At 39.0% G+C, this 26288-nt stretch overlaps 1 protein-coding gene across 3 annotated transcripts in view; it reads left to right on the forward strand.

The window, feature by feature from the left end:
• Window positions 1-6531: 6531 nt before the first annotated feature.
• PSEN2 (presenilin 2) overlaps window positions 6532-26288 on the forward strand; it is a 37969-nt gene continuing 18212 nt past the window's right edge. Inside the window, exons 1-2 of one of the 3 annotated variants that reach the window (XM_051993422.1) lie at window positions 6532-6577; window positions 20520-20677. In XM_051993422.1, the coding sequence (XP_051849382.1) occupies window positions 20540-20677 (138 nt within the window). In that variant the 5' untranslated portion in view covers window positions 6532-6577; window positions 20520-20539. Of the gene's footprint in view, window positions 6578-7309; window positions 7419-20519; window positions 20678-26288 lie in introns of those variants that run through there. The other 2 variants (XM_051993424.1, XM_051993421.1) reach the window with 2 other exon arrangements.

The raw sequence follows: 26288 nt of genomic DNA on the forward strand, positions 1-26288 counted from the left end.
TGAATTGGAAAGTTTCATGATTTAGTACAATCTTCTTATTTTATACATGAAGAAGCTGAGGAGCTTAATTAAGACATAGACTGTCTCATAGAATCTCTTTGAGCTTCAGTAGGGCCATCTGTAGAATGAAGAGATTAGATTAAATGATTGCTTAGGTTTCTTCCAATTATGACTTTGTGAGGAATTAGACAACAGCAGCAGGGAGTTATATTCAGGAAAATTGGGATTTCTGACATTAGCCATGAGACTATTAAAATCACTTAATGCACTGTGCCTCAGCCTCTTCTTCTTTAATAATAATGGAATAATAATAATAATAATAAGGAATGATGGTTTGCCATTTCCTTCTCCCGCTCATTTTATAGATAAGGAAACTGAGGCAAAAGGGTTAAGTGACTTGCCCAGGATCCCATATCTGGGAACTGGAAGTGTCTAAGGCTGGATTTGTTGTGGGGCTCACATGTGAGAATGTGAGTTAAGTATTTTGTAAATTTTAAAGAGTTATGTAAATGTCACTATTATTGTGATACAGTGGATAGAGTTTGGGGCCTGGAGTCAAAAAGACTCATTTTCCTAAATTTAAATCCAGCCTCAGACACTTACTGGCTGTGCGATCCTAGGCAAATCACTTAACTCCTTTTGCCTCAGTTTCCTCATCTGTGAAGCGAGCTGGAGAATAAAATGGCAAACCATATATTTTGTCAAGAATATACAAAATTCTTGTCATGTGAATTGTCAAGAAATTGTCAGGAAAACACCAAATAGGCTCATGAAAAGTTGGACATGATTAAAGCAATTGAATAGCAATAACAGTTAAATATATAACTAAATACTGGATTAGGAATCATAATTACTCAACAAACATTTATTAAAGGTCTACTATACCTGATTTCATACTAGGCCTTTGATTCAGAAGACCTAGATTTGAATCTTGATTCTGTCACTTACTAATCATGTGGCTTTGGAAAAATCATTCAATCTCTCTAAGACTCAGTTTCCTTATTTAGTATTGAACTAGAAGATCTTTAAGGTTCCATCTAGTTTTAAATCTATGATTCCATGAATTCACATCCTCATGCTTTTATCAACTGGGCCTGGATATTAAAAATAAATATCATTATGTCATCATATCAACTGTGGCTAGATGTTAAAAATAAAAGCAAAATCTATCTTTTTTGTTGATTGACACCCCCTATGAACTATACTCAAGAATATATTAGATTCACCGCATTTCATTATTTTATTCCTATTATTTCTCTGCATTGTATATTAACATTCTTCTTCCTATTATCTTTGGACATTAAAATATAAGTATTTATTATTTTTCAAGATGACCTTCAGCAAATATTGTTATCTCTGTTGCAGGCTTGGTAAACTAAGGTACATAAAACTCTTTCTAGGTCCCACTATCTTGTTGTTGTTGTTTGTCCTTCCTTCTTGAAGACAAATATGACATCAGAGAGATAGTGCCCTGATATGCAAATGAATTGGGTTTAAGTAAGGTTAGGTGAGAAAGAAATGAGGCAAAGAATGACCTTTTTTACCTAATCAAAAAAAAAAAAATCTACTTGGAAAGAGAAGACTTTCTGGGTTTCTGGTCAGCACAGAAATAATTGCTATTTACATTCACTCTGAGGCAATCAGGAGGACCAAAACAAAGATGATTAGCCTGAGGTCCATACCTAAGAAAGTAGAGTACTATGATAGTGTACACAGAAGGATCCACAGAGGAAATTAGTACTAGCATCCACTAGATGTCCCTGAATCATCTCTGTTGGTAAACCAGGAGCCAAATTTCATGGACTTCTATTTTATGTTTTTTTGAGAAAAATTTTAAGATAATTCTTTTTAAAAGTTAAACAACAAAGTCAGTTATATGATCACTGACCCAAATGTTCCTAATTTATCTCATTTCTAATTTATTTAAAAACTTCAATGAATGTGACACAGCATTTATACTGTATCAGCATATCCCAAAAGTCTTCGTTCAGTTTTACCCTACAATAGTTTCAACCATTAAGTTTTAAAAGTTAAAATTGAATAAAGACTTTTAGTATACCATACATATCTTGAAACTACATAGTTATACGTGGGTGATTTTCCCTATTTAACTATGGGCTCCTTAAGAGCCATGTTTATTCTTTTCTTTGTATCTCTAGAGTTTATACATATTAATGATTAATAAATGCCTATTATATACTGCAACATATCCAACATATAAAGGACTGCTTGCCATCTAGGGGAGGGGGTGGAGGGAGGGAGGGGAAAAAAATCGGAAAAGAAACGAGTGCAAGGGATAATGTTGTCAATATAAAGTAATCATTAAATAAAAATTAAAAAAAAAAATAAATGCCTATTGACTGACTGAACCCTACTATGGATACTGCCGCCAATAGTGCAAATTGTAGCTAGCTATATTTTCTCATCCTGTGCAATTCTTATCAATTCCATTATCCATCTGACCCTCTGGAAGTCTTCCTCTCAGTATTACTTATAGAATTACAGAATTATATATCCCACAAATGCCAGTAGAGAATTCAAGTAGTCTATTCTATTCTCTCTTTTTTATTGCATGACTGGCTCAGGTCATTTTTTTCCCCAAAAAACACTTCCCTTATGTGCTAAAGTCTTTATTCTGCAGAGCAGGCACTGAACTGCACTGAGAGAGGGAGTTTTTTGCTGAGAGTTCTCAACATCAAATGAAATCATGAGTTAAGACCCCCAAAAAACCTATTTCTTGGACTACTTCTTCATAAATATGTCATCTTCATAAATATACTGCTGCTGAGTGATTGATGCTGACTGTGTCTTTCCATTAATCTAGAGACTACTTTCATTTCTCATCTTCATATGTAGGGATATTTCAGGTTTTGGAATATGTCATATAAACTGTTGCCATCTAAAAATCAGTGATAGGATACTCAGTATTTTCAAACTATGTTAAACTAAGTTCTTCCCAATATACAATATGCTCACTTTACACACCTTGATATTTCAGTTTAATAATTAATAATAATTATCACATAAGGTATCTAAGGTATAAAATAGATGAAAAAATCTCTTCAAGAACCATATAGACAACTATAAACTACAATCTAATAAAATGTGTCAGAATAATAAAGTAGATGCCCACCAATTAGGTAATGACTATATGTATCATGAAATATCACTCTGCCATAAGAAATGATGATTATAAAGAATATGGAGAGAGATGAGAAGACTTCTATGGACTGATGCAAAGTGAAGTAAGAACAATCAGGAAAAATTATAGAGAGAGTCTACAACAATGTTAATGGAAGGAGAAATAACAAAAACCCAAAACCAAATGCTATGTAATAATAATGACCAATATTGGCCCTATAGAAAATATAAGAAAATGCTTGGCTCTCCTTTGTCTGCAGAGGTTGGAAACCTTGTATACACAAAGAGACTTGTTGAGTTGATTAGTTTCAATGAACCTCTTTCCTTCACTCTTTTTTTTTATTCCTTGTAATAAAGAAAGGCTACCTTGGTAAGGGAGGGGAGATATATTAGGAAATGAAGATGGTGTTTAGTTATTTCCACTTTATTCCGAATGTGGCTTATTTATGCTTAGATATTTGTATGTTGCCTCTTATATTAGGATTCCTTAAAAACAAGGAATGTATTTTGCCTTTTTTTTGTATTCCATGGCCTAGCATAGTACCTGGCACATAGTACTTAACCAATTGACTGCATTCTTTTTTAAAGATAGTAATTTTTTTTCTTTTTTGAAATCAATTTTTTATTACATTTTAAGTTCTGAATTGTCTCCCTCTCTTCCCTTCCTTTCCCAAACCACACTAGAGAAAATCACCATCTGATACAATTATATGGGTATATATATGTAAATATGGAGTATGCATGCTACTATATATCAGTTCTTTGTCTGGAGATAATATATTTTTTCAGATATCAGTAAAATTTAATGTCAGAATTAGGCTAAAGTGAATTGGCTTCAAAGTCTATGTCACTGTCTTTCACCTCCCTGCAGAGGTGACATATTTATATCTTCTGAGAGCAGATGTGAATTTGAGAAGAAAAAAAAGCCCCAAATTATTCAGCACCACAGTTCATGAACAAGGTGGATCTAAGCTGAGTCATAAAAATTGGGGCCAAAATAAAAGAAGTATCTTTCTCAAGTTGTAATGCAAATTTTCACGAGACTCAAAACTGTTTTGGTTATTATAAAAGCAGAGCTCTAAAAACATTCTGCACAATATAGTATTGTTACAATATAGAGATAACTCCTGATGATACAACTATGAAAGACAATACTAGTTTGAGTATACAAATTCTGTTCTGTTGTATTTAAACTGTGTGTGGGTCAAACTGTGTGTGTGAAGCTTTGATAGCCATTCTCATTAGTTTATTATAAACTTGCCTTACTTGTTGTTATTATTACTAGTAGTCTTTTATTTTGCTTGCTTTTATATCCCCATTCATTATAACAAAGTTCTTGGCACATAGTAAGCATTAATAAGTGTTTGTTGACTTTTTTTTACCTTGTATATAGTTCATACATCCCAGATGAACTCTTTCATGAAGCAGGTATTGATTAGTAATCTGCAAATGAGCTCTACAAAGACCAAGCAGAAGATAAGGGAAGTATTTCCCTAATGTATATAGTCCAGTAAAGTGTCAGGGGCACTGATTTTGGAGCCAGAATACCAAAGTCCTGGCTTTGCCACTTATTAGCTGTGACTTTGGCAAATTATTTCACACAATGAACCTGATTTCCCTCAGTATAAAATGGGGATTATATTATTTGTACTGCCTATCTTGCAGGAATGTTGTAAAGAAAGCACTCTGTAAACCTTAAGCTGATATAAATTGTAAGTTATTATTATTGAATCATAGGATGTTAAGGCTAGAAAGGAGATTATCCAATCTAGTCTCCTTGTTTATACAGATAGAGAAGTTGACACTTAGAGAAATTAATTTATCTGCCCAAAGTTGGAAAGCTAATTAGCAGCAGACCTGGGAGGTGAACTCATGTTTCCTAAGTTCTCAGTTCTTCCACTGAGTTATACATATGTCCTGACATTGGCAGCTAAATTAAAAAGTCTAATTAAGGGAAGAGAAAGTGAGTAATATGGTATATAGTCAGTGATTGTCAGTGAACAAGCATTTATTAAGTGTTTGCTCTGTGCTATATACTATGCTTAGCCCTGGGAATACAAAGAATGGAGAATAGGGGAAGACAGTCCTTGTCCTCAAGTAGCTTACATTCTAATGGGGGGAATAACATGTAAATGATTATGTACTACAAGATAAATAAGAATAGAAGAAGTAACCTCTGAAGGAAGGAACTAGCAAAACAGATTTCTTGCCAAAGGTGAGATTTGAACTAAATCGTGAAGGTAGCTAGAGACACCAAGTGGCAGAGGTGAGGAGAGAATTACAAGCAGAAGGGATAGTCGTTGCAAAAGTGAGAGGGAGAATTACCTGTGACAGCAAACAAGCCAGCATGGCTAGGATGTGGAGGACAGTCAAATGTCAGATGATAAGAGGAAAGAATCAGATTCTGAAGAGCTTTAATAGAATAGTAAAGATTTTATAACTAGAAGTCAGGAAAGATCTGAGTTCAAATCTCACCATTGGCACACAACTGTATGATAATGAGTAATGAGTAATGAGTTAATTTATCTTAACCCCAGTTTCCCCATTTGTACAATAGGGACAAGAATATATATAATATCTCCAGTTGTTGTAAGACTGGAATAGCATATTATGGGATGTTCCAAATGTGCTAGCACTGTTTTGTTTTGTGCTAGGACTTTTGGAATATTCTGTATATGTGAAGTTTACATATGCAGAGCTGCATGAATGTTAATTATTATATGTGTAGAGAGTTATTTATATATAACTATATATGTGTGTGGAGATACTAAATATGTATTGTATATATAAATATATACATATACAAAGTATATTATCATGTGTGATATTATATATGGACAAAATTTTGTATATAATCCCATGTTTCTGATGATCTCATTCCAGGTGAGTATTATCTCCTGTCACGTAAACCGTTTCCATGCCAGTGTCCAGGCCAGGAATGAGTGGCTTTCCCTCTATACTAAAAGCCTGGATAGATATGTTCTAGATTCTTGCTGTCAGTGAGCTCCCCCATTTCTAACCTTTACAAGTCTAGGGTTTGTAGATAACATTGAAACTATTCAAGGTATCATGCTGTCATATTATGACAGATCTGGGCTTTTCAGTCACATAATTAATACTCATCTAACTTTTCTCTTCCATTTATTTCAAAAGATAAAATTTCCTATTTCAAAATCTTAGATTTCATTACAAGGATGTCACACACTAAGAGGACTAAAAATTGAATTCCTTGAATAACTGTCCTCCTTAAAGCACAAACTAAGCATCTTATCGTTTTATTTATTCAATAGTTCTAATCTATGTTACACCCAAACACAAACTCCTAGTGCCGGGAGGGGCGGGACGGGCCGGAGGTGGTGCCTCAGCCCCGGGCTGGGGCTGACTACGTTCCCCGGAGAGTTAGGTAAACAACGCCGGGGCGCTTCTCTGGGAGCAGGTTCATTATTTTTTTACCTACTTTTAATGGCCATCTAGAGGGCAGTGAGGTGCAAGTCTTGAGTTCAAATCCTGCCTTAGATCTTACATCCTGTGTTACCTTAACCTCACCGGACCTCATCTATAAAAGGTGGGTTTGGATTCAGTGACCATTGATTAATCAACTTTATTTCTTGTCTATTGAGTTGTCTAATTCTTCACGGCCCTCTTTGGGGTTTTCTTAACAAAGATACCGGAATGGTTGGCCATTTCCGTTTTTCTGATGAGGAAACTGAGGCAATCAGGATTAAGTGACGCGTCCAGGGTCACACACCTACGACGTGTCTGAGGTAGGATTTGAATTCATGAAAATGAGTCTTAAGATGTGGCTCTCTACCCATTGCGCCACCAGTGTCCTGTAACCTTTATTAAACGCCTACTGTGTGCTCAGTGCTCTGCTAAGTGCCTACTTGTCCTGGGATTCAGGCCAAGTAGGGGACTAGCAATGGCACCCGCTGAGAAGCCTCAAACACTTGTTGCCCAGGCTGGCGCTCCCCCCGACACTGGAGCTGGAGTCTCCCGCAGTAACCCACCGCACCGAGGAAGCGGACATCCTCGAGGTCTATCGCCCATTGGCCCCTCTTTCGCCCTGCCTCTGGCTGCAATTGGCCCATAAACCGGGATGATCCCGCCCCCGTCTCTGGGCGGTGTCCTTGGGATCAACCAATGGGGGCTGCGCAGCCGGACTCCTAGTGCCGGGAGGGGCGGGACGGGCCGGAGGTGGTGCCTCAGCCCTGGGCTGGGGCTGACTACGTTACCCGGAGAGTTAGGTAAACAACGCCGGGGCGCTTCTCTGGGAGCAGGTGAGTGAGGCTGGGGGAGTGGGGGACTGACGGCGGCAGCCCCCTTCCACTCCGGCCCCCCGGCCCGGGAAAGCCCTCGCCCCTCCCCCAACCGCGCTCTCCGCCCTCGGGAGGAGCGGGCACCCCGGGGTCGGGCGCGGGCGCGCACGCGCGTGCTCGGCCCGGGACCGGGGTTGGGGACGGGGGAGGGGGAGAGGGGGCGAGATATGCCGGCTGCGCGCGCTTCCCGGCTGCTGTCATTTCTCGTTTCCTTCTACCTGCCGCTCCCCGGGTGTCCAGCTCTGCATCCCCGCGCAGGGCCTGGGAGTCTCTGCTGCCGGGGAGCGTGAATGCCAGGCCCGTACGCCGCGGGGAGGGCTGCTCAGGCCCCTTCCCCCCACCCCGCGTTGTCCCAGGTGTGAGGGGAGCCCCGCTGCCCCCACGTCTCCTCTTGCCCACCTGCCTAGGTGCCTCCCTCAGCGTCCGGCAGAGGTGTGCAGTTAAAGAGACCGTGCAGGTGACCGTCCTCAGACTTGGCGAAGCGTCCCCTCTTCCTCTCCGTAAAGAAAACCGGTTGGGTTTGTTCAATCACGCCTTATGTGTTGCCGTTTTCACTTACTGGCCTGCAACGCAAGCCAAATGGGGCCTGCCGCTGCTCTGGGGAATTCGTGGGCAAAGGAAGCGCAGAAGAGCTTATTTTAAAAGACAGTTTTGTAATGAAAAATAATCTTAAGCATCACTGATATTCTGACTTATAAGTGCCTATATCAATATATAGTTATATATAGATATATGTTAGCCAGCAGAGCGTGGCTTAGGACACTGTAACTGGTTCTGCTTTCCTCACTTTGCATTGTTTTCTGTAACTCTTAAAAAAAAACTTTTAAAAATACACACACACACACACATATGTTATTTTAAAATACTTATTGTCCACATAGCCCTGGGATCATCCCTGGGGTACATTAGTTTTAGCAACACATCTAATGATTATGTTTGCAAACTGAGAGTGTCATTTTGTGTATCTAGAGTATACCAGGAATATGGTGGAGAAAAGGGAAGTAGATTTGGTTTTCACCATAATGGGGTGCATTATCTATCTGTGTAAATGTGGGCATTTTAGTTGCAGACAGTGTTGCACCTCAGATTTGTTCTGAGGAAGATAGAGTGGAAAAGATGTTAGATTTGGCAGCAGAGGACCTGTGGATAGACAACTCTGGAGTTAAAAGATCAGAGTTCAAATTGTACCTTTGAATAGTCAAATATTGTAACTTTGCATACTTTTATATAATTTGTATAATTTTGCGTATTTTAAAAGTTAATTTTGGGTAAGTCACTTGACTTCCCTTAGTCTCAGTTTCCTCATCTGTAAAACATGGAGATTAGACTAGATGGCCTCGATTTTTGATGCTGTAAAATCCTACACAGAACAGAGGTCCCCCCACCCCAGATGCAGAAGCTGCTGGAGTAGGCCAGTTAATTAAAATGTATAAATGTATAAAATGAGGAAATTGAAATAGACAATGTCATAGTCTCCTCCATCCATAAATCTCTCCTACTAATCCACTGTCTCCACATATTCAGACACAATGTTTAGACATGGGATTGAAAAACTCCTGGTGCAGAAATTTCTTCCTCTCACACAGATAGCAGCTTCCCTCCCTTCTTCCTCCCCACCCCCCACTGATTGCTTTAGAGAATTTCTGGAGGGGGGGGAGTGGCAATGAGAGATTACAATACTTGTCCAGAGTCTTGCCAATAGGTGGGTTTTCCCCCTCACAACTAGCAAGATTTGAACAATTGCTTTCTTGACTCCTGGGACCTTTTCCAGTCTACCAGTGGTGTCAAACTCAAGTAGAAAGGGGATAACTAAACAGCAATAAATCCCTCTAAAGTCCCATATTTAGTAAGTTTTAAAACGTAAGTGTTATCTGTTTTATCTTTTTGTTTATTTTGTTATAATTACATTTTAATCTGGCCTATTAGGCAGTGTTGATCTTCTGGGACCCCTCTCCACAATACCATGCTAACATTTTCTATTTTTATATGTAAACTAATAGATTTTTTTCTGCCATTCAGTAATTCCAACTTTCTAGATGACACTGAGCAGTCTCATTCTTTGTACCTAGCCAGCAAGGATAGTAGACTTGATTCAGAACTAAGAAGCCCAGGTAGTACGATTCATTGTCTCTCCTGGAAAAATCCTTCATGCATATATAGCCTATCCTTTTTCTAGGCCCTTGAGTGCCCAGGCTGTCTCCATCTGCTTGATATTTCAAGGAGGCTTTAAAATCACTGCACAAATTATGTCATTGACACGAGATTCAAGTTCCCTTTCTGAAATGCCTGTCATGAGTTAGTGAGGATAGAGTGATTTGTAATCATGTGAATACGATATTTCTGCTCCTCTAAAGGCAGACTAAGAACCCAGTGGTGAAACATATGGGTAATTCTCTATTGCATGGATAATCCAAAGAACTTCAGCATTTTTTTCTTCCAACCCAGAGTTTTTTTGTTCTGCCAGGTTGTCTTGCAGAAAGATCTTCAAGGAGTTGATTACCTATAATTAAGTGGAGGAGTTATTATGACTTTTGTTTGAAGTGCTGATAGTGAGTTGCTATTCTCCAGGAAAGTTTTTGCCATTTGGACTGGAAATACTAATTTCCCTAGAGATGGCAATTTGCATGTTTTGCTTGGGAAAGGTCAGTCCTCTGTTCCTTTGTTTTTGGAAAAATACCCAGAGGTTGCCTTTTATGTTTTCCTGAGGACATATCCTTTTATTCCATATTCCTGCCCAGTACTCCCTCCTGCTTAATTTCCTTCAGGCAGGATACTCCTAAAATCATCCCAACTTGACTGCTTCTTAATAATAATTCATTGCATCATGTATTTCTTTTCTTAGAGCTTTTATATACATCTTATTTAAAGCAACAACCCCAAGAGCTAAGAGCAAGGACATCATTATACCATTTTGCAGATGAGGAACACTCAGTTTCACAACACTCGGTTGGGCAGATTTGCCCAAGATCACAAAGCTGGATGGCCGAGTCTGCAACTCAGGTGTTTTGTCTTCTTTCTCCTCCATTCTTTCTTTCACCAGATGTTACTGCCATCACTTCTTTCTTTCTTTTTTTTTTTTTTTTTAATAACTTTTTATTGACAGAACCCATGCCAGGGTAATTTTTTACATTATCCCTTGCACGGTTCTGATTTTTCCCCTCTCTCCCTCCACCCCCTCCTGCAGATGGCAAGCAGTCCTTTACATGTTAAATAGGTTACAGTATATCCTAGATACAATATATGTTTGCAGAACTGAACAGTTCTCTTGTTGCACAGGGAGAATTGGATTCAGAAGGTATAAATAACCTGGGAAGAAAAACAAAAATGCAAGCAGTTTAAATTCATTTCCCACTGTCCTTTCTTTGGATGTAGCTGCTTCTGTCCATTCTTGACCAATTGAAACTGAGTTAGATCTCTTTGTTGAAGAAATCCACTTCCATCAGAATACATCCTCATACAAGATCGTTGTTGAGGTATATAATGATCTCCTGGTTCTGCTCATTTCACTTAGCATCAGTTCATGTAAGTCTCGCCAGTCCTCTCTGTATTCATCCTGCTGGTCATTTCTTACAGAACAATAACATAATAACAATCACATTCATACACCACAATTTACTCAACCATTCTCCAATTGATGGGCAGCCATTCATTTTCCAGTTTCTAGCCACTACAAACAGGGTTGCCACAAACATTTTGGCACATAAAGGTCCCTTTCCCTTCTTTAGTATCTCTTTGGGGTATAAGCCTAGTAGAAACACTGCTGGATCAAAGGGTATGCACAGTTTGATTACTTTTTGAGCATAGTTCCAAACTGCTCTCCAGAAATTGCCATCACTTCTGCATTGTGATCTCAAAAGAGTCTAGCTCAGACTATGCCACAAAGTATTTTTAAAATAAAATGTTTTTTTTTTTTTTTTAGAAACTAGAGTACCAATGTGGCCCAGTGAGTAGAGAAGCACACAGTATTAGGATTTAAGAATTTTGATTCCAATTCCAATTTTTCTATTAACCATGTTTTTTCTATTTACTTTTTTCTTAACAAGTTACTTCCCAGCTGTCCACAGACCCTTCATCTACAAAATAAGGGAAGTGGATTTTTCCTCTCTTCCTTCAGTTTCTTTGTATTTATCGTTTTTGTACTTTGTACTTCATATATTGTTTCCTTCAGTTTAATTTAACTCCCCAGGATTGAAAATGTTTTGTTTATCTTTCCAGAATGTGGCACAGAGCCTGGCACATAGTGCTGTTTAATAAATATTCTTCTTCAATGTTCAATGGCCTCAAACTCAAATAAAAATGGACACTAATCCATACATAAGATGTTGGCAGTCACATGTTGACTTATTTTTTAAAATAACATTGTGTCTTGCTGTATTTTTGTTTATTTTGATAAATATTTTCCCAGTTACATTTTGTAACTTGTTTCTTCAAGGAATGTTGAGGGTCCCATGCTTTGGGTGTTTACATCTCTGAACTAGATGATTTTTAAGGCCTCTCCCAGCTGTGTAACTAACCTATGATTCTTTATGTTGATTCAGTTTAACAACCAAAATGGCTTCCTATTGAAAAATGTTTATTAAGATGCTAAAAAGATTGGAATGTTAAAATATCTTGAAAGGCCAAATACTTTTTTATGTCCATTGATGTTCCTGGTCTTTCTATGCACCTTTCAGTATCAAGACATCTGGAGGTCAGGAGCCCTTTTTGTTTATTGCCTTGGTATTCTTTGTACCTTAGCATTGTTACGTGGTAAGACCTTAACAAATGCTTGTTGAATTGAGGTTGAGTAGGATTATTGATAGAGACAGAAATAGGGTTAGAAATGGAGATGGGCAGAATTGGGATTAGAGTTGGAATGAGGGTTTCCAGATTATAAATATTAGTTACTTCTGGGCATATGGAACATCAGCTGCTTCTGCAAGATTTTCTTACTCTTCAAAAGATTTCATGGTCTGGGGGAAGAGTATTCTCTGTAGCTGGGGTGGTCCAGATATCTGCCCACGTAAGCACTAGTACAGCTCCTTTTACAGCTGTCCAGGACATGTTTTTGCAAATGCTTGAGTGAGCTTCCCTAATATCTAATACCTCTAGATTTGCCAATTTTGGCCTAAGATTCAAGAATTTTCTATTAAATATTAAGGACCAATTCATTGGAATCCATGCTGGTCAAGCAGAATTCATGGTAACATCCGAAACAAATAGCCATTTAAAATCGATAAGCAGGAAGAATTTAGAATCATAGAATGTCAGAGCTCAAAGGGACCTTGGGGATCCTCTAAATTAGGTCCCTTATTATGGCAGATGACACAATATCCTTTTTGGGAACATTTAATTGATTTATAGATTGTTAACACTGGAGGAAATTTAGATATTATTTGGGTTATGATAGGGTAGTAATGGAAATAACATAGGCTTGGAATTCAGGATACCTGGGTTTAAAGTCTAGTTCTGTCATTAGCTGTTTTACTTTAGATAATTCACATCATTCCCCTCCTTTGCTTCATAATGACAGTTAGCACTTATTACTAATAATTAGCATCCATATAGCACTTACAGCTTGCAAAGCCCTTTACAAATATGTGATTTATCGTCTCAACAATCTTGGGAAGTAGCTATTATTGTCATCACCATTTGACAGATAAGGAAACTGAGGCACACTAAAGTTAAGTGAGTTGTCCAAGGTAACATAGCTAGTATCTGAGACCAGACTTAGGTCTTCCTTACTCCAGGTCCAGTGCTTTGTCTGCTGTAGAACTTAGCTATCTCATTTGTAAAATGAAGAATTTGGGGACCAAATTCTCTCTAAGGCCCCTGCCAGCTCCAGGTCCTTTGATTCCTTATTTTTTTCTGAGACAGTCCCTTCATTTTACAGACTCCAGGCCCTGGAAAAATCTGCCTTAAAAAGAATGCAACTGGAAGTTCTAGAGGGCAACAAATAGATGAAAGATGGAAAGTAGTTGGATCTGGAGTCAGAGACCCTGAATTCAGATGTTGACTGCCACTTTTATTAACCTTGACTTGTATGGGCCTCAGTTTCCTTATCTGCAAAATGAGGATTGTGGATTCAGTGACCTCTAAGGATCCTTCCAGCCCCTTCCAGGCTCTAGAGCTGTGAACAAAGATGTCCTGAAAGCATCTCTAGAAAAGAGGTCTCTCCACCCCAGATGCAGAAGCTGCTGGAGTAAGCCAATGTTTAAGTATTATATCATACATATCCAAAGTAAGCCAATGTATCCTCCACTAGCATTTACCAGAAATGCAGGTCACCATCAAAGCATCTGGGCTTTTTGTAACCCAGAATCATCAAAAAAGATGGGAGCTCACTGAGTGAGAGGCACCAGAGACTAATAATCAGAAAGCTAGCCAGCTGTGGAGCACCTGTGACCCAGATTGGTCTTGTGATCCTGCACAAGTCACTCAACTTCTCAGTGCTCTGGGAAACTTTCTTTAAGATTACAGATTGCAGAGAAGGCAATGACCTGCATTGGAAGAGGGAGTTTCCTAAACTGGCCAATTTTTTTATATTAAGTGAAATTGCAGGACCAGTCTCTATCCTTAAGGAGATTACATGACTGTAGATGACTGCCAGGCCCTTGGATAAACAAATCAGGAACTTGACTGTTTCTGGGAGCCTCATCTTCCTCAAAGGGTCTTTCACAGGTGACAAGTGAGGTTAGAAATAGTCTGACTTTCTAACAGGGAAATAGTTCTTTGAATATCAAAGATAATATAGCAGTAAGGAGCTTGATGTGATTGTAGTGAGAGCAGCCACCTGGATATTCCTATGCAATCCATCTCACCAGTGTTGCTATCATTAAGATACGGGAGCATTGGATCCATAATCATATTCTTTCATTCCAGGATCCTTTAAGGAAGGCCTGCTTCCTACCTCCAGGAGCTCAGCATTTTAGTGTCCTTATAGAAGTGCTTTGAGGAGGAGAGGTAGGTCATGAATAGGACTTAGGGTAGGTAGGAGAAGAGAATGTAAATTGAAGAAACCCTCACTCATTCCTTATGAAGCCATGTACCAGGTGAAGGGACGGTATCTTATGTTAGGAAAGCTGCTCTATTTGTAATGGGCCACTTTCTGTCTGGGTGACTTCAGATAGTCAGAACCTCTTTGGCCTGAGTTTCATTGTACATGAAGTAAAAGTATTGTACTGGGTGATCTCAGGGCTTCTTCGTGGCTCTAAGCCCTAAACCTGGTGAGCTCATTAGTAACTGAGGAGATAACCTCTTTCTGAAATGGTAGAGGAGTCCTAATAGAGATGAGGTAGTGGCTGATAACATTAACTATACAAAGATTATCTCCTGTGGGATCAAGCTCTGAACTTGGGTCAGACCCTGCCTTAGATACTTTACTAGAGAAGTGACCCTGAGCAAATCACTTTACAGTTTCAGTGGACTTTAGGGGCCTTATCTGCAAAACAAGAATAAAAATCAGTACCCAGTAAAACAGGGTTATTGAAAGGAAGTATGTAATGTATCTTGAAAACTTTAAATCATTTTATCAACACCAGCTATTTTAATTTTGTAAATCAGAGAGCCCTTAATTTTCTAGGTTAGAGCAATTCTCCAGGGCCTCAGCATGTTTCTTCTACTTGCTGATGTGTGTTCACTCCTCATTGGTTTCTGTCACTTGTATTACAAATATCTCAAGTCATGGGGGAAAAAAAGAAAGAAAGAAATCCTTACTGCCTATTGTTGGGGGGGAGGGGAGACACAGAGGAGCAGATGGACTTTGGAATGTTGGCTTCTGAGGGGTTTCATGTCCTTAGATGTGTGTGCATGTGGTCCCAAGAGCCCCTTTCCCTCCACCCTCCATCAGAATGGAAAAAAACAACAAACCTTTATTAAAGGATTCCTTTGTGCAGAGCACTGCCCTAGCCACTGGGCTGTTAACAAAGTGCAGCTAAAACAGGGCCTAGGGTTAAGCCAAGCTTGCCTGTGGTCAAAAGTAGGAAGTGCTGGAAGTGGGATTTGAATATAGGTCTTCTGACTTCAGAGCCAAAGCTCTGATCTCTATCCTTATGGACTTTAGAAACTAGTAGTCTATTTAAGGGTAGAGACAAAGATATTTTCTTTTTTGTGTCTGGCCTATGTGCCAGTAGACATTTAAGGAATGTTCCTAACCATTTTGGGGGGGGAATATCCCTCCCCCCACTTTCTCCCACTCATAGTACTAGGAAATTGCAGTAAAATACTGGAGTGGGGGAAATGTGTTTACCTTTTATTTTTAAAGTATAGACAAGACTTTTTTAGACAAAACAAGAAAATTGGAGGTCCCAGAAAAGAAACCATAATGAAGACTGCTTGGGATCTATAGGACATTTGGCTGCTGTAGTAAGCCAGTGGAGCCCTTGTGATTCCCCTGTGGATTAACTCAGCCTGCTCCTACCTAACAACCAAAGCCTTCCCAGCCTAGCTCGCTCTCAGGGGATGGACCAGGGCAGATGGCTGCCACAGGAGTGTTGCATTACAAGGGTTGACAGAGCTGTTGTGCTCTGGACCTAACCTTGAAGTCCAGTTTCAACCACCACCCTTTGGCCAGAGCCACTTTCAGCATCCCAATTGAGGGAAAAGCAATTGTCCAAGTTGGTTCTTTTTATACTCAGCCAAGTGTGACTTGATAGATGGTGGCCTAGGTGTTTGGAGACATGGCCAAGAACAAGCTTTGGTGCTGTGTTGATGAGGGTTATGGAAGGAGGTGATGCTCAGTGGTTTCTAAGGACAGTGCTCAGCCTTTGGTCAAAGTAAATGCTCCTAAAGGTAAAGCAGTGATTATTTCTTATGTAATGAGGTTATCATGGCTGCTGTTTGAGAGCATACAAAGTTTTTATACCTTTTGTACCTCCTCCACACCACCTCATCCAACTTAAGCTGGGCTGTTTTTGTTTTCTTTCTTAAATAGAGTGCCTCAAACTTATTCCTCATGCTACAGACTGTATAAGTACTTAATATCCAGTGCTCTACATTTGCTTCTAAAGCAATAATTTATATCTCTCATAAGACACTGTTTTTCTTCATAGTATTTTTGACATGTTGCCAGTCCCACTGTCATTTGACCTTCAGATTTAAGGGCAGACCCTCTTTATGCTCCTCCATGAAGTTCATTTTGGGTCTAAATAAAACAGAAATGCAGAAGAAAGTGGGTCACTGGGTTTCATTCTAACTGCAAGGAACTGCAGGCCTAAGCAGGTTTGCTGAAAATCTGCAAGTCAGAAGGGACATTCTGCCAGATCTGCTCATTCAGCTTTTTCAGCCACATACACCTGAATAATGAGATCCAATACTGGGGTATTTTCTATAGATATTTGTTTAAAAAGGTTCCCAGGGCCCAAGCAAGTTTCAGCAAAAATATTCTTGTTCTGCTGGGTAGTTTGGATTACTGTGGGAAGGAGACTTTCCCCATATAACTCTGGGTGCCCTCGTCAGACTTGATTTGTTTGGTTTTTCCCCTCCTCCACTCAGCCTTCTATCACCTGGCCCTACCTTAGCTTTGAAAGTGTCAAGTAACTAGAGCCTGCTTCATCTGTAAGTCAAATAAATGGGCTTTGCAAAAGGACCTTGGGAGAGAGGAGTTGGCTAAAACCTTCATTTCCTCCTTTAGATATCACTTTACCTCCACCAGGTATGTCAGTTGCACAGTCTTGTCCCCACTTGTTTGGGAACCACAGATTTTCCCACCCCCACCCCAATCACTTCTGTGCATCAGCAAACTTGGAGTGGACAAACATCGTGTGGTGTTTCTTGGCAGACTTGTTTATAAATTGTACACCTTCTGAGGAACTTTTTCTCTAAGGACTTCTGAGCACTGTGGAAAACTTAGCTATACCTTGGAAAGGAAGATACTGCCTATGGTGTGCCAGGTGCTGTGACAGGAGCTAGGGATACAAAGCCTTGTCCTTGCCTTTGACAAGATTTCCAGCCCTTAATGCTTAGCTATGGCTAGGTAGACTCAGTGCTTGGACCTACTGAGATTTTTTGCTGCTATAGGGGCTATCTTGCTTGCTTTTCTGAGAAATCTACAAAGTGCTGACTATTCTCCCTGGCTAACTCAACTAGTGAGAGACCAGCTCTGCCTCCTTTCCCCAGGCTTGGAGTCCTCCACTCAGTCTTTAACATTTTTCTCTCCAGAGGGCACCAGGTGTTGATTCTGCCCTTGATGGCAGAAGCTTTTGATGGCAGAAAAATTTATAAAGATCCTTAACTACTAGGCTGAATTGTCACTTACTCTAGTGGCAGTCAGGTAGCATGAAATGTTTTTGAACAGTGATGTGATGTGGTCAGACCTGTATTTGTAGAAGATCATTTTAGCAGCTAAGTAAAAGATGGATTTGACAGAGAAAGAATAGGAGACAAGGAAAGGATTCAGTTAGGCTCCAAGAGTGGTCTAGAGAGTTATAAAGGTGGGCTTGAATTTAGGTGGCTGTGTGAAAGGAAAAAAAAAGGAACAGATAGATATTGTGGAGTTATAATTCTCCAAACATGGCAGCTGATTGGATATGGGGATTTATTAGAAGCATACTGGGACCCTCACCAGAAGTAGAGAAGACTGGAGGAGGGAGAAAGATGAGTGCTGGTAAATACATCAGATATAGTGAGTTTGATATGGACATGAAACAGCCACGAGTTGTCCCCCCCATTGTCCAACATGGGAGTATTTTCTGCTTACCCACAGCTCTAATTCTTTGCTTGATATTATGTTATAATAGTCACAAGTGAGAGGACACTAGAAAAATCCCACAGTATGATAGGATCATAGAATTTAAATCTGGAAGGGACCTTAGAGACACTATCCTGTGTAGTTCCTGTGGCCTAGAGAGATTTAAATGATTCACCCAAGGACATATAGTATAATAAGTAGCAGAGTCACATTTGAACCAAGGATATCTCTGATTCCAAATCCATTTTTGCTTATACTGTGATGTAACGCATATCAGAAGCCCAGGTTGTATGTATATAATTTATATGTCTATACATGTATATTTATGTATACATATACACATATGTTGTGTGTTATGCAGTTTGAATACATGTATGTATATAATTTCAGGGGAAATATTGGGATACACATTTTATATTTTATTTTGAGTGAAAGTAAGGTAGGACAGGAAAGAGAATACTACCAACATATTTTGAGGTTTCCCTATGCTTTGACTTAAAGGATTTAGACCCAGGAAGAGCTTTTAAGTGTCATCAATTCTTCTCCCCTGAAGACTGAGAGGTACATTTGACTTGTCTAGAACAGGCTTTTGCCTTCAAATAAAGTGTCCTTTCTCCCACTCCTACTTTCCTATAGGTTGCTCAGGAATGATGACATCTAGTACAAAGCACAGTGTCTTGCACACAGATGATTTTGGTTCTTAGACATAGAGTGGGAAAAGAAAAGAAAACATCTCATTTTAAGAACTTAACATGGTGAGCACATATCTCATTTAGAAGCTTGCCATTGTGATGTTATATGTAATGAGACAAAGAAGTTCAAAGGCATCAAGCCAGAATTTGTTTTGCTAACTATCAGTCAGTCAGCAAGTATGTATTAAACATTACCAATGTGCCAGATGTGGAGGACATGAGTATAAAGAATGAAATAGAAGAGATGTATATGTAAACACATATATAGTTTGAATTTCAAGTGAATAAAAACAAACATAAATCAGACATTTTGAAAGGGAGGTCAGGAGTAGTTGAGAGGATCAGGAAAGGCTTCTTGCTGAAAATGGTAGGGTCCAACTACAGAAATTCAGAACAAAAGAGATTCATTTCTACCTGTGGCTGTTCCCTTGTTTATCCTGTTTTGGTAGCTCGTTCTCTCATTTCCCTTCCCATTTTTATCTTTAATCAAGACCTTTGTTAATGTTTTTCTACCTTTTCTTTCACACATGCTGTTTCAGAATGTGATGGAAGAGGAGGGGTATTGTTAAGCTCTTCCAAGAAACATTCACATGAAAGGTTGCGCATTTTTACCTACATCAGCAGTTCCCAATTTATTAGTATTATTTTTTAATCTTCAGACTCCTTCATAATTTTGGTGGCTCACTTACCTCCATGTGCTTTCTCTAGTCACTTCAAAAAAGTCACTGTTTAAGGGTGACTTCCAAATTTAATTCTCAAGACACCAAATTTCCATGGATTTCATAGTCATAGAGCATAACTAAAGAAGTTGTCAGTAAAAACAACAGACTTTTGTTTCAGAATGGAGCCAGTTGTCACCAATCTTTCTTAAGGATCTGGGATTTAGAAGAAACTAAGAGAATTATGCTTTTGATTAGACACTAGTAGGAAAGATAATAGCTTAATGATTAACTTATTCCTGAAACCAAAGAATAACCTTTTTTATAATGTAAAACTTCATAGTATAAGAAACCACTATCCAATGATCCATCAGCCAATTTTGGCTTGCTGATCCAATGAGATAATATTTATAAGGCTCTTAGCACAGTGTTTGGCACATAGTAGGTCTTTAATAAATATGTTTCCTTGGAACCCTACTTGAAAATGAAAATGAGGCAGTGTGGAAAGGATGCTGAGTTTGGAGTTTTGAGGACATGGGTTTTCAAGCCAGTCACTTAGATTGAGGATTCTAGGCTAATTTGCAGAAAGAGATGCCTTTCTTTGAGAATCACTCTGTTGTGGATCTGAGAAAAGATTCCTTGTCCTCATTTAGATGTCAGCAGCTGAGGGTAAGCCTAAGAGTTTATCTAACAACTCCTCTTTTCATTAAGGTAGATATTAGAGTGTCTTTTCCCTTGCCTCTCTAATTTATTTAATCATCCTAGATAGAGCTGAATATCCCTTCTCTGAGGGTCTGTGTTTGCCGCCTTAGGTAGGCAATTCTAATACACATTCAGAACAATAGGTAATCTCTTTCAGTACTCCTTTACATGAGTTTTTGGATTTGACATTTTTATCACAGATATTTAAAATGTGTTTGTTCTATTTTTTCTGAGAGATTGTTATCATTTTTCCAGCTCCTTCTGGCCCTGTCTGTAAGTAATCTTGCATCTTCTTGTAACTCCCATTGGCCTCTAAGGATTTTCTTTGTGCCTTCCCTTTCAGACTCTTCCCAGGGGTGAACCATGATCACATTCATGAATTCAGACAGTGAAGAGGAAGTCTGCAATGAGAGGACGTCCCTGATGTCAACAGAGAGCCCCCCAGCACGGTCTTATCATGAAGGGATCTGTACAGAAGAACGGGACAAGGAGATCCAAGAGGTAGGCCCATGCCCGTGATAAAGGGGAGCAGCCATGCAGGTGGACTGGCTATTTATAGGTTTTAAACAATTTTCCAGAGGTGGTTGGCCTTTAAAAACTCAGACCAAAAATCTCCAGATGATCAATACTGGTGAAGAGGCAGCAAAAAAAATGCAGATAAACCAAAATCTTATGCTGTCTCAAATATATTTTGCCTTTGGCTTTGAAATGTGTGATATGATTTTTAGAGCTATACAATTACCTTCCCAGTTATGCAATTGTTCAGGATAACATTTTGTTCAGAGTAATGTTAAGATGATTTTGATGCCCATAGAAAGCACTGATGGTGCTGATGGGTATTAGAAGGGAAAAGCCCAGAAATTAATTGATGCCAAGAGGAAACCAGCCTGGGATTAAACCTTTTGTCGACTAATCTACAAATAAGAACAAATGAGACTATTAATAAATTTTTACATCATGTTTTATAGTGAGGCAATGGATAGTATATTTGACTTGGAGTTAGGAAGAGCCAAGTTCAAATCCAACCTTAGACATCTCCTAGCTATGTAAGCCTGGGTAAGTCAGTAAGCCTCTGCCAGCCTCACTTTCCTCATCTGTTAAAATGGGATTAAGAATAGCACTTGTATCCTCGGTGAGGATCAAATGAAATAATAATTGTAAAGCTCTTGGCACAGAGCCTGGAACAAGGTTAATGCTATTTAAATGTTTATTATTATAATTGTTGCTGTTATGGTGATTTTTATTGTTGTTGTTATTCTACACCCCTCACCTGCCCAACAAACTACTAAAGTATTTACATTATACTGGTTGTTTCCCTGGCATTTTTAACCCTACAATTCACTTTATTGTTGTAGGCACCTAATAGATGCTTGTTAAATTGAATTAAATGAAAAATAATTGCCAGACCTCCCATACTCCTCCATTTTATTTTTCCATTTGTTTTCAGTGAACATAGAAAACTGCATTGAACTTTATATGATAACTCAAGTTACCCTTTAGCTTTCTCTTGCCAGATTAAATTATCACAATTTCTTTAACCTTTATTTTTTTAAATGCCTGTGGATTTTAGATTGTCTCTGTTCCTGTTCATCAACTCTGCCTCTTTCCTTCTCTTCTTCCTCTAAATATTTAGATTGGAATGTGGTCTGGAAAAGAAGGATACTTGAACCACAAAGGATTTTCTCCCTCTTTTTTTTTACTGGCTCTGGTTTCAGATTATTAATATAATTAAGTAGATTGCTAACATGCTTGTATGATTGCAGCTGAAAAATGGAAATTCTTGCAGATCTATTTTGGCCAAGATCCATCAGGGTCCTCACTTGACTCTTTCCTAGCTGCCTGTTAACAATGTCCCACCTTTTTTGACCTGAGCTTATCCATGAATCCCTTTCACAACTGCTAAAAGCAAAGTTATGGCGGAAATAGCACAATTTATTCAATCAACAAACATTACTAACAGCCTACTGTATGCCAAAAACAGTGCATTTTTCAACAAAGTCAAAAAATGGAACAATCTCTATTTCAAAGGAGCTTATGTTTTATACAAAGGAGTAGGCAGTGCGTACATCTGTGATCCTATACAGAAAAAAAAAAACACACACAGTGAATATGAGATTGTTCAGGAGGGAGAATGCTAACATTTAGGAGGATCATAAAAGGCTTCAGGCAGAAAGTCTGAAGGTAAAGGGGGATTCTGTGAGGCAGAGGTGAGGAAGAACCATGTTCCAGGTGTTCCAGGCTGGCCAGCCAGTGCAGATATACGGGGAGGCAGGAAATGGAATATGATATGTGGGGAAAAGCAGGATGGACAGTTAATTGGATCATAAAGTCAGGAGGGGAAGTGATGGATAAAAGGCCGGAAAGATAGCTTGAGGCCAACTTGTGAAAGATTTTAAAGGAGGTGAGGGGGAAGGGAACACAGACTTCTCCTATGCCTAGGGATCTCTTTTTCCCTGTGTGATTATCTTTCATTTACATAATTATATCTTGTTTAAGTAAACACCCTACTTTGTGCCAAACACTATATTGTGCCTCACAAGTATTATCTCATTTAGTTCCTACAACAACCCTGGGTGCTATTCTCATTCCCCACATTACAATTGAAGAAACCCAGGCAGCCAGAGACTAAATGATTTATCAGTATTTGTGTTTGATCTGAGGAGTGATAAGGAACCATGGGATTTTATTCATGAAGGAAAGACATGGTTAGACCTGTTTGTTAGAAATATCAGTTTAGCAGTTGTGCAAAGCATGTATTGGAAAGAGAGAATCATTGAGGAAAAGAGACAAGCCAGGAGGCTTTTGTAATGGACCTCAGTAAAAGATGATGGCTGTGTGAGTAGAGAGAATTCTAGCAGGTAGTGTAGTGACAGAAACTGCCAGATTGGGCAACTGATTGAAGCTGTAAGATGAGAGAGAATGAATAATTGGAGACAACCCGGAGAAATGATGATATCCTGGACAGAAATAGGAAAGTTTAGTAGAGGAGAGTGAGTTTGAGGGGAAAGGTTATTTGAGCAGAGATTTAGAGCTGGAAGACATTTTAGAGGCCATCAAATCCAGATGAGGAAATGGAGGCACAGAGCAGAAAAAAGACTTGCTCAGGTCTTGCAATTACTAATTATGCATACACACACACACACACACACACACACACACACACACACACACTTATTCACATGTCTTTTCCCATTATTATTCTATATACCGAGACAGCTTTTACTTGGTATCTATTTTGTTTTCAATTTGTTTGTATCTGTGCTGTTTATTTCCCATAAAATGCAAGCTTTTTGAGACTAGAATCATAGGATCATAGGCCTAGAACCACAAGGATTAGTCATTGGATCCAGGCCTCTCACTTTATAGATAAGGAAAGGGAGACCTAAAGAGCGTCAGTGAGATACCAGGTAGTAATAAGCATCAGATGTGGGATTTGAAACCATCTTCTCTGCTTTTTGAGCCAGTCTTTCTTTCACTGCACCATGATTTCATTTCTGCTTTTGGCTCTCCAGCACATAGCACAGGACCTGGCCCAGGGTAGACATTTATTAAGAATTGTTGATTGATTGATTGATTGATTGGAGCGAGCAATGGTCTTGGAGTCAGAACTAACCTGAGTTCCAATTCCACCTTCTGACCAAGACCACCTTCAGACTCTGCAATAATAAAATGTTTTGTTATGCAACTCTTGGAGCAATCATAGAACAATTATTTGTTTTAAAAGAATTCTTTAGCCAGTACTGTGCCAAGAGGTAATTACTTACATTGTCCCAGTCTTAAAGGAGTTCATATTCTAATGGGAGAGATAGCATGCAAACATCTCCATGGATACTCAGTTTATAGTATGTGATTTTGGACAAATATTTAACCTCTCTCTAAGTCTCAGCCTCCTTATGTGTAAAATGAAGATCATAACAGCACTTCAGGGGCAGCTTAGTGGCAAAGGAGAAAGAATGCCAGAGCTGAAATTAGGAAGACCTGAGTTCAAATCCGGCCTCGGATACTTATTAGTGTGTGAGTCCAGGCAAGTCATTTAATTCTGTTTGCCTCAGTTTCCTCATTAGTAAAAATGAGTTGAAGAATGAAGTGGCAAACCATTCCAGTATCTTTGTCAAAAAAACTCCAAATGGGGTCATCAAGTTTTGGATATGCAGGAAAACAACTGAACAACACCAACAGTAGTACTTTCTTTCCAGAGTTGTGAGAATCAAGTACCAAAGCTGCCAAGTAAGAAGGTACTTAGCCAACCCTATTGGGTTGAACTACTATTATTATAAAATGTATAATTTATGATTTCTTGCTTTTAAAAAGCGGGAAGGAAATTTGCAATAATCATCACTTATTTCAGCCTTCCCCCAACAAAATACAGTGCATTCCAATTTTAGTGAAGATCAGGAGACTGAGGCAGAAAGGAGTCACTCTCTGAGCAAGTGAGAGCCACATTCTTAGGCTTCAATCCCTCTCCCTGCAGCCCACAAGGCCCTCTGCTTCCTGGGATATTCCCTTTGTCCTCCGTGGGTGCTCATAGTTGAGTGGGAAATTGTCTGTGACCAAGGATGTAGACCAAAAGGCAGAACCAGAGCACATGAGTGAAGGTGGAGAGAGGTGCATTTCCACTCAGTCCAAAGAAATGCCCATGAATTCCTCTTCACTAGAGGTTTTCAAATGGCCTCCAAGGACTAGCTTATTGGGGGTATTTTAAAGAATATTTGTGTTCCACTAAGAGATCCTCAAATTCCCAGGATATTCGTGGATAGATTTTAGGGGGTCCATGAACTTGTAGGGAGGAAAAATTACATCTTATCTTCAGTTTTATTATTTCCCTTTGTAATCCTATTTATTTTATACATTTAAAAACATTATTCTGAAAAGGATTTGTAGGCTTCACCATACTGCCCAACAAGTCCATGACCCACAGAAAGATGAAGAATCCTTGGCTTATATGGCCCCTGCTAATAAGGTAGGGAGAGGCAGTTAGGTAGCAAGGTGGATAGAGCTCTAAATCTAGAGTCAGGAAGACCTTAGTTCATATACAACCTCTGACATTTAGGGGTTTTGGATGCTGGGCAGATCACTTTACCTCTGTCTGTCTCACTTTCTTCATCTGTAAAAAATATTTGTACTCCTATCTCCCAAGGTTGTTGCCAAGGATCAAAAGAGACAATAACACTTCACCCATAGTAAGTGCTTCCTTTCTTCCCTTAAAGTATTGGAGTTCAGGTTGGCACCTATATAACAATATGAAATCTTCAGTGATGTTGGTTTGATGTTGTCCATCTTCCAGAGGGAACCGCATCATCTTCAATTCCATGAGTAAGGATGCTAAATGTGTCTATTGAGGAAACCTTCCCTCGATATTGAGTTCCTTCCCTTGTGAGCTGCACGCCACTGATAAATTTTGCCTGATCTCACAAAAGAAGATTCTGTTGCTGTAAGAGGAGGGAAGGAAGGGTCCTAGAGCTAGGAGAAATAAAGTAAGAGGAATTTCACCATCCCCACTTAAAGTTCAGTTTCCCACAACTAGCTCTGTATCCCAAAAGAGATTTAAAAAGAAAGATGGAAAGAAAAAGGACCTATATATACAAAAAATTGAGGGGATGCCCACCAATTGGGAAATGACTGACTAAATTGTAATATGTAATTGTGGTGGAATATGGAATTGTACTATAAGAAATGATAAGCAGGATGCTCTCAAAAAAAAACTTGAAAAGACTTTCCTGAGCTGATGCAAAGGGAAATGTACTATGGACAAAGTAACAGCAATAGTGTAAAATGATTAGCTGTGAATGGCATAACTATTCTCAGCAATAAGTGATCCAAGACTCTGAAGGACTTATGATGAAAAATACTATCCATATCCAGTGAAAGAACTGAGGATGTGTGAATACAGATCGAAGCATATTTTTTTACTTTATTTTTTGAGGGTTTTTTGGGGGGAGCCTCTGTTTTTTTTTCATAACATGACTAATACAGAAATGTTTTGCATGATTACACATGTATTACCCATATTGAATTGCTTGTCTTCTTAATGAGGAGGTATAGGAAGGAAGGGAAAGAATCTGGAACTCAGTTTTAGAAATGAATGTTAAAAATTGTTTTTACATATAACTAG

The sequence above is a fragment of the Antechinus flavipes genome, chromosome 4 (assembly GCF_016432865.1).
Source record: "Antechinus flavipes isolate AdamAnt ecotype Samford, QLD, Australia chromosome 4, AdamAnt_v2, whole genome shotgun sequence".
NCBI lineage: Eukaryota > Metazoa > Chordata > Mammalia > Dasyuromorphia > Dasyuridae > Antechinus > Antechinus flavipes.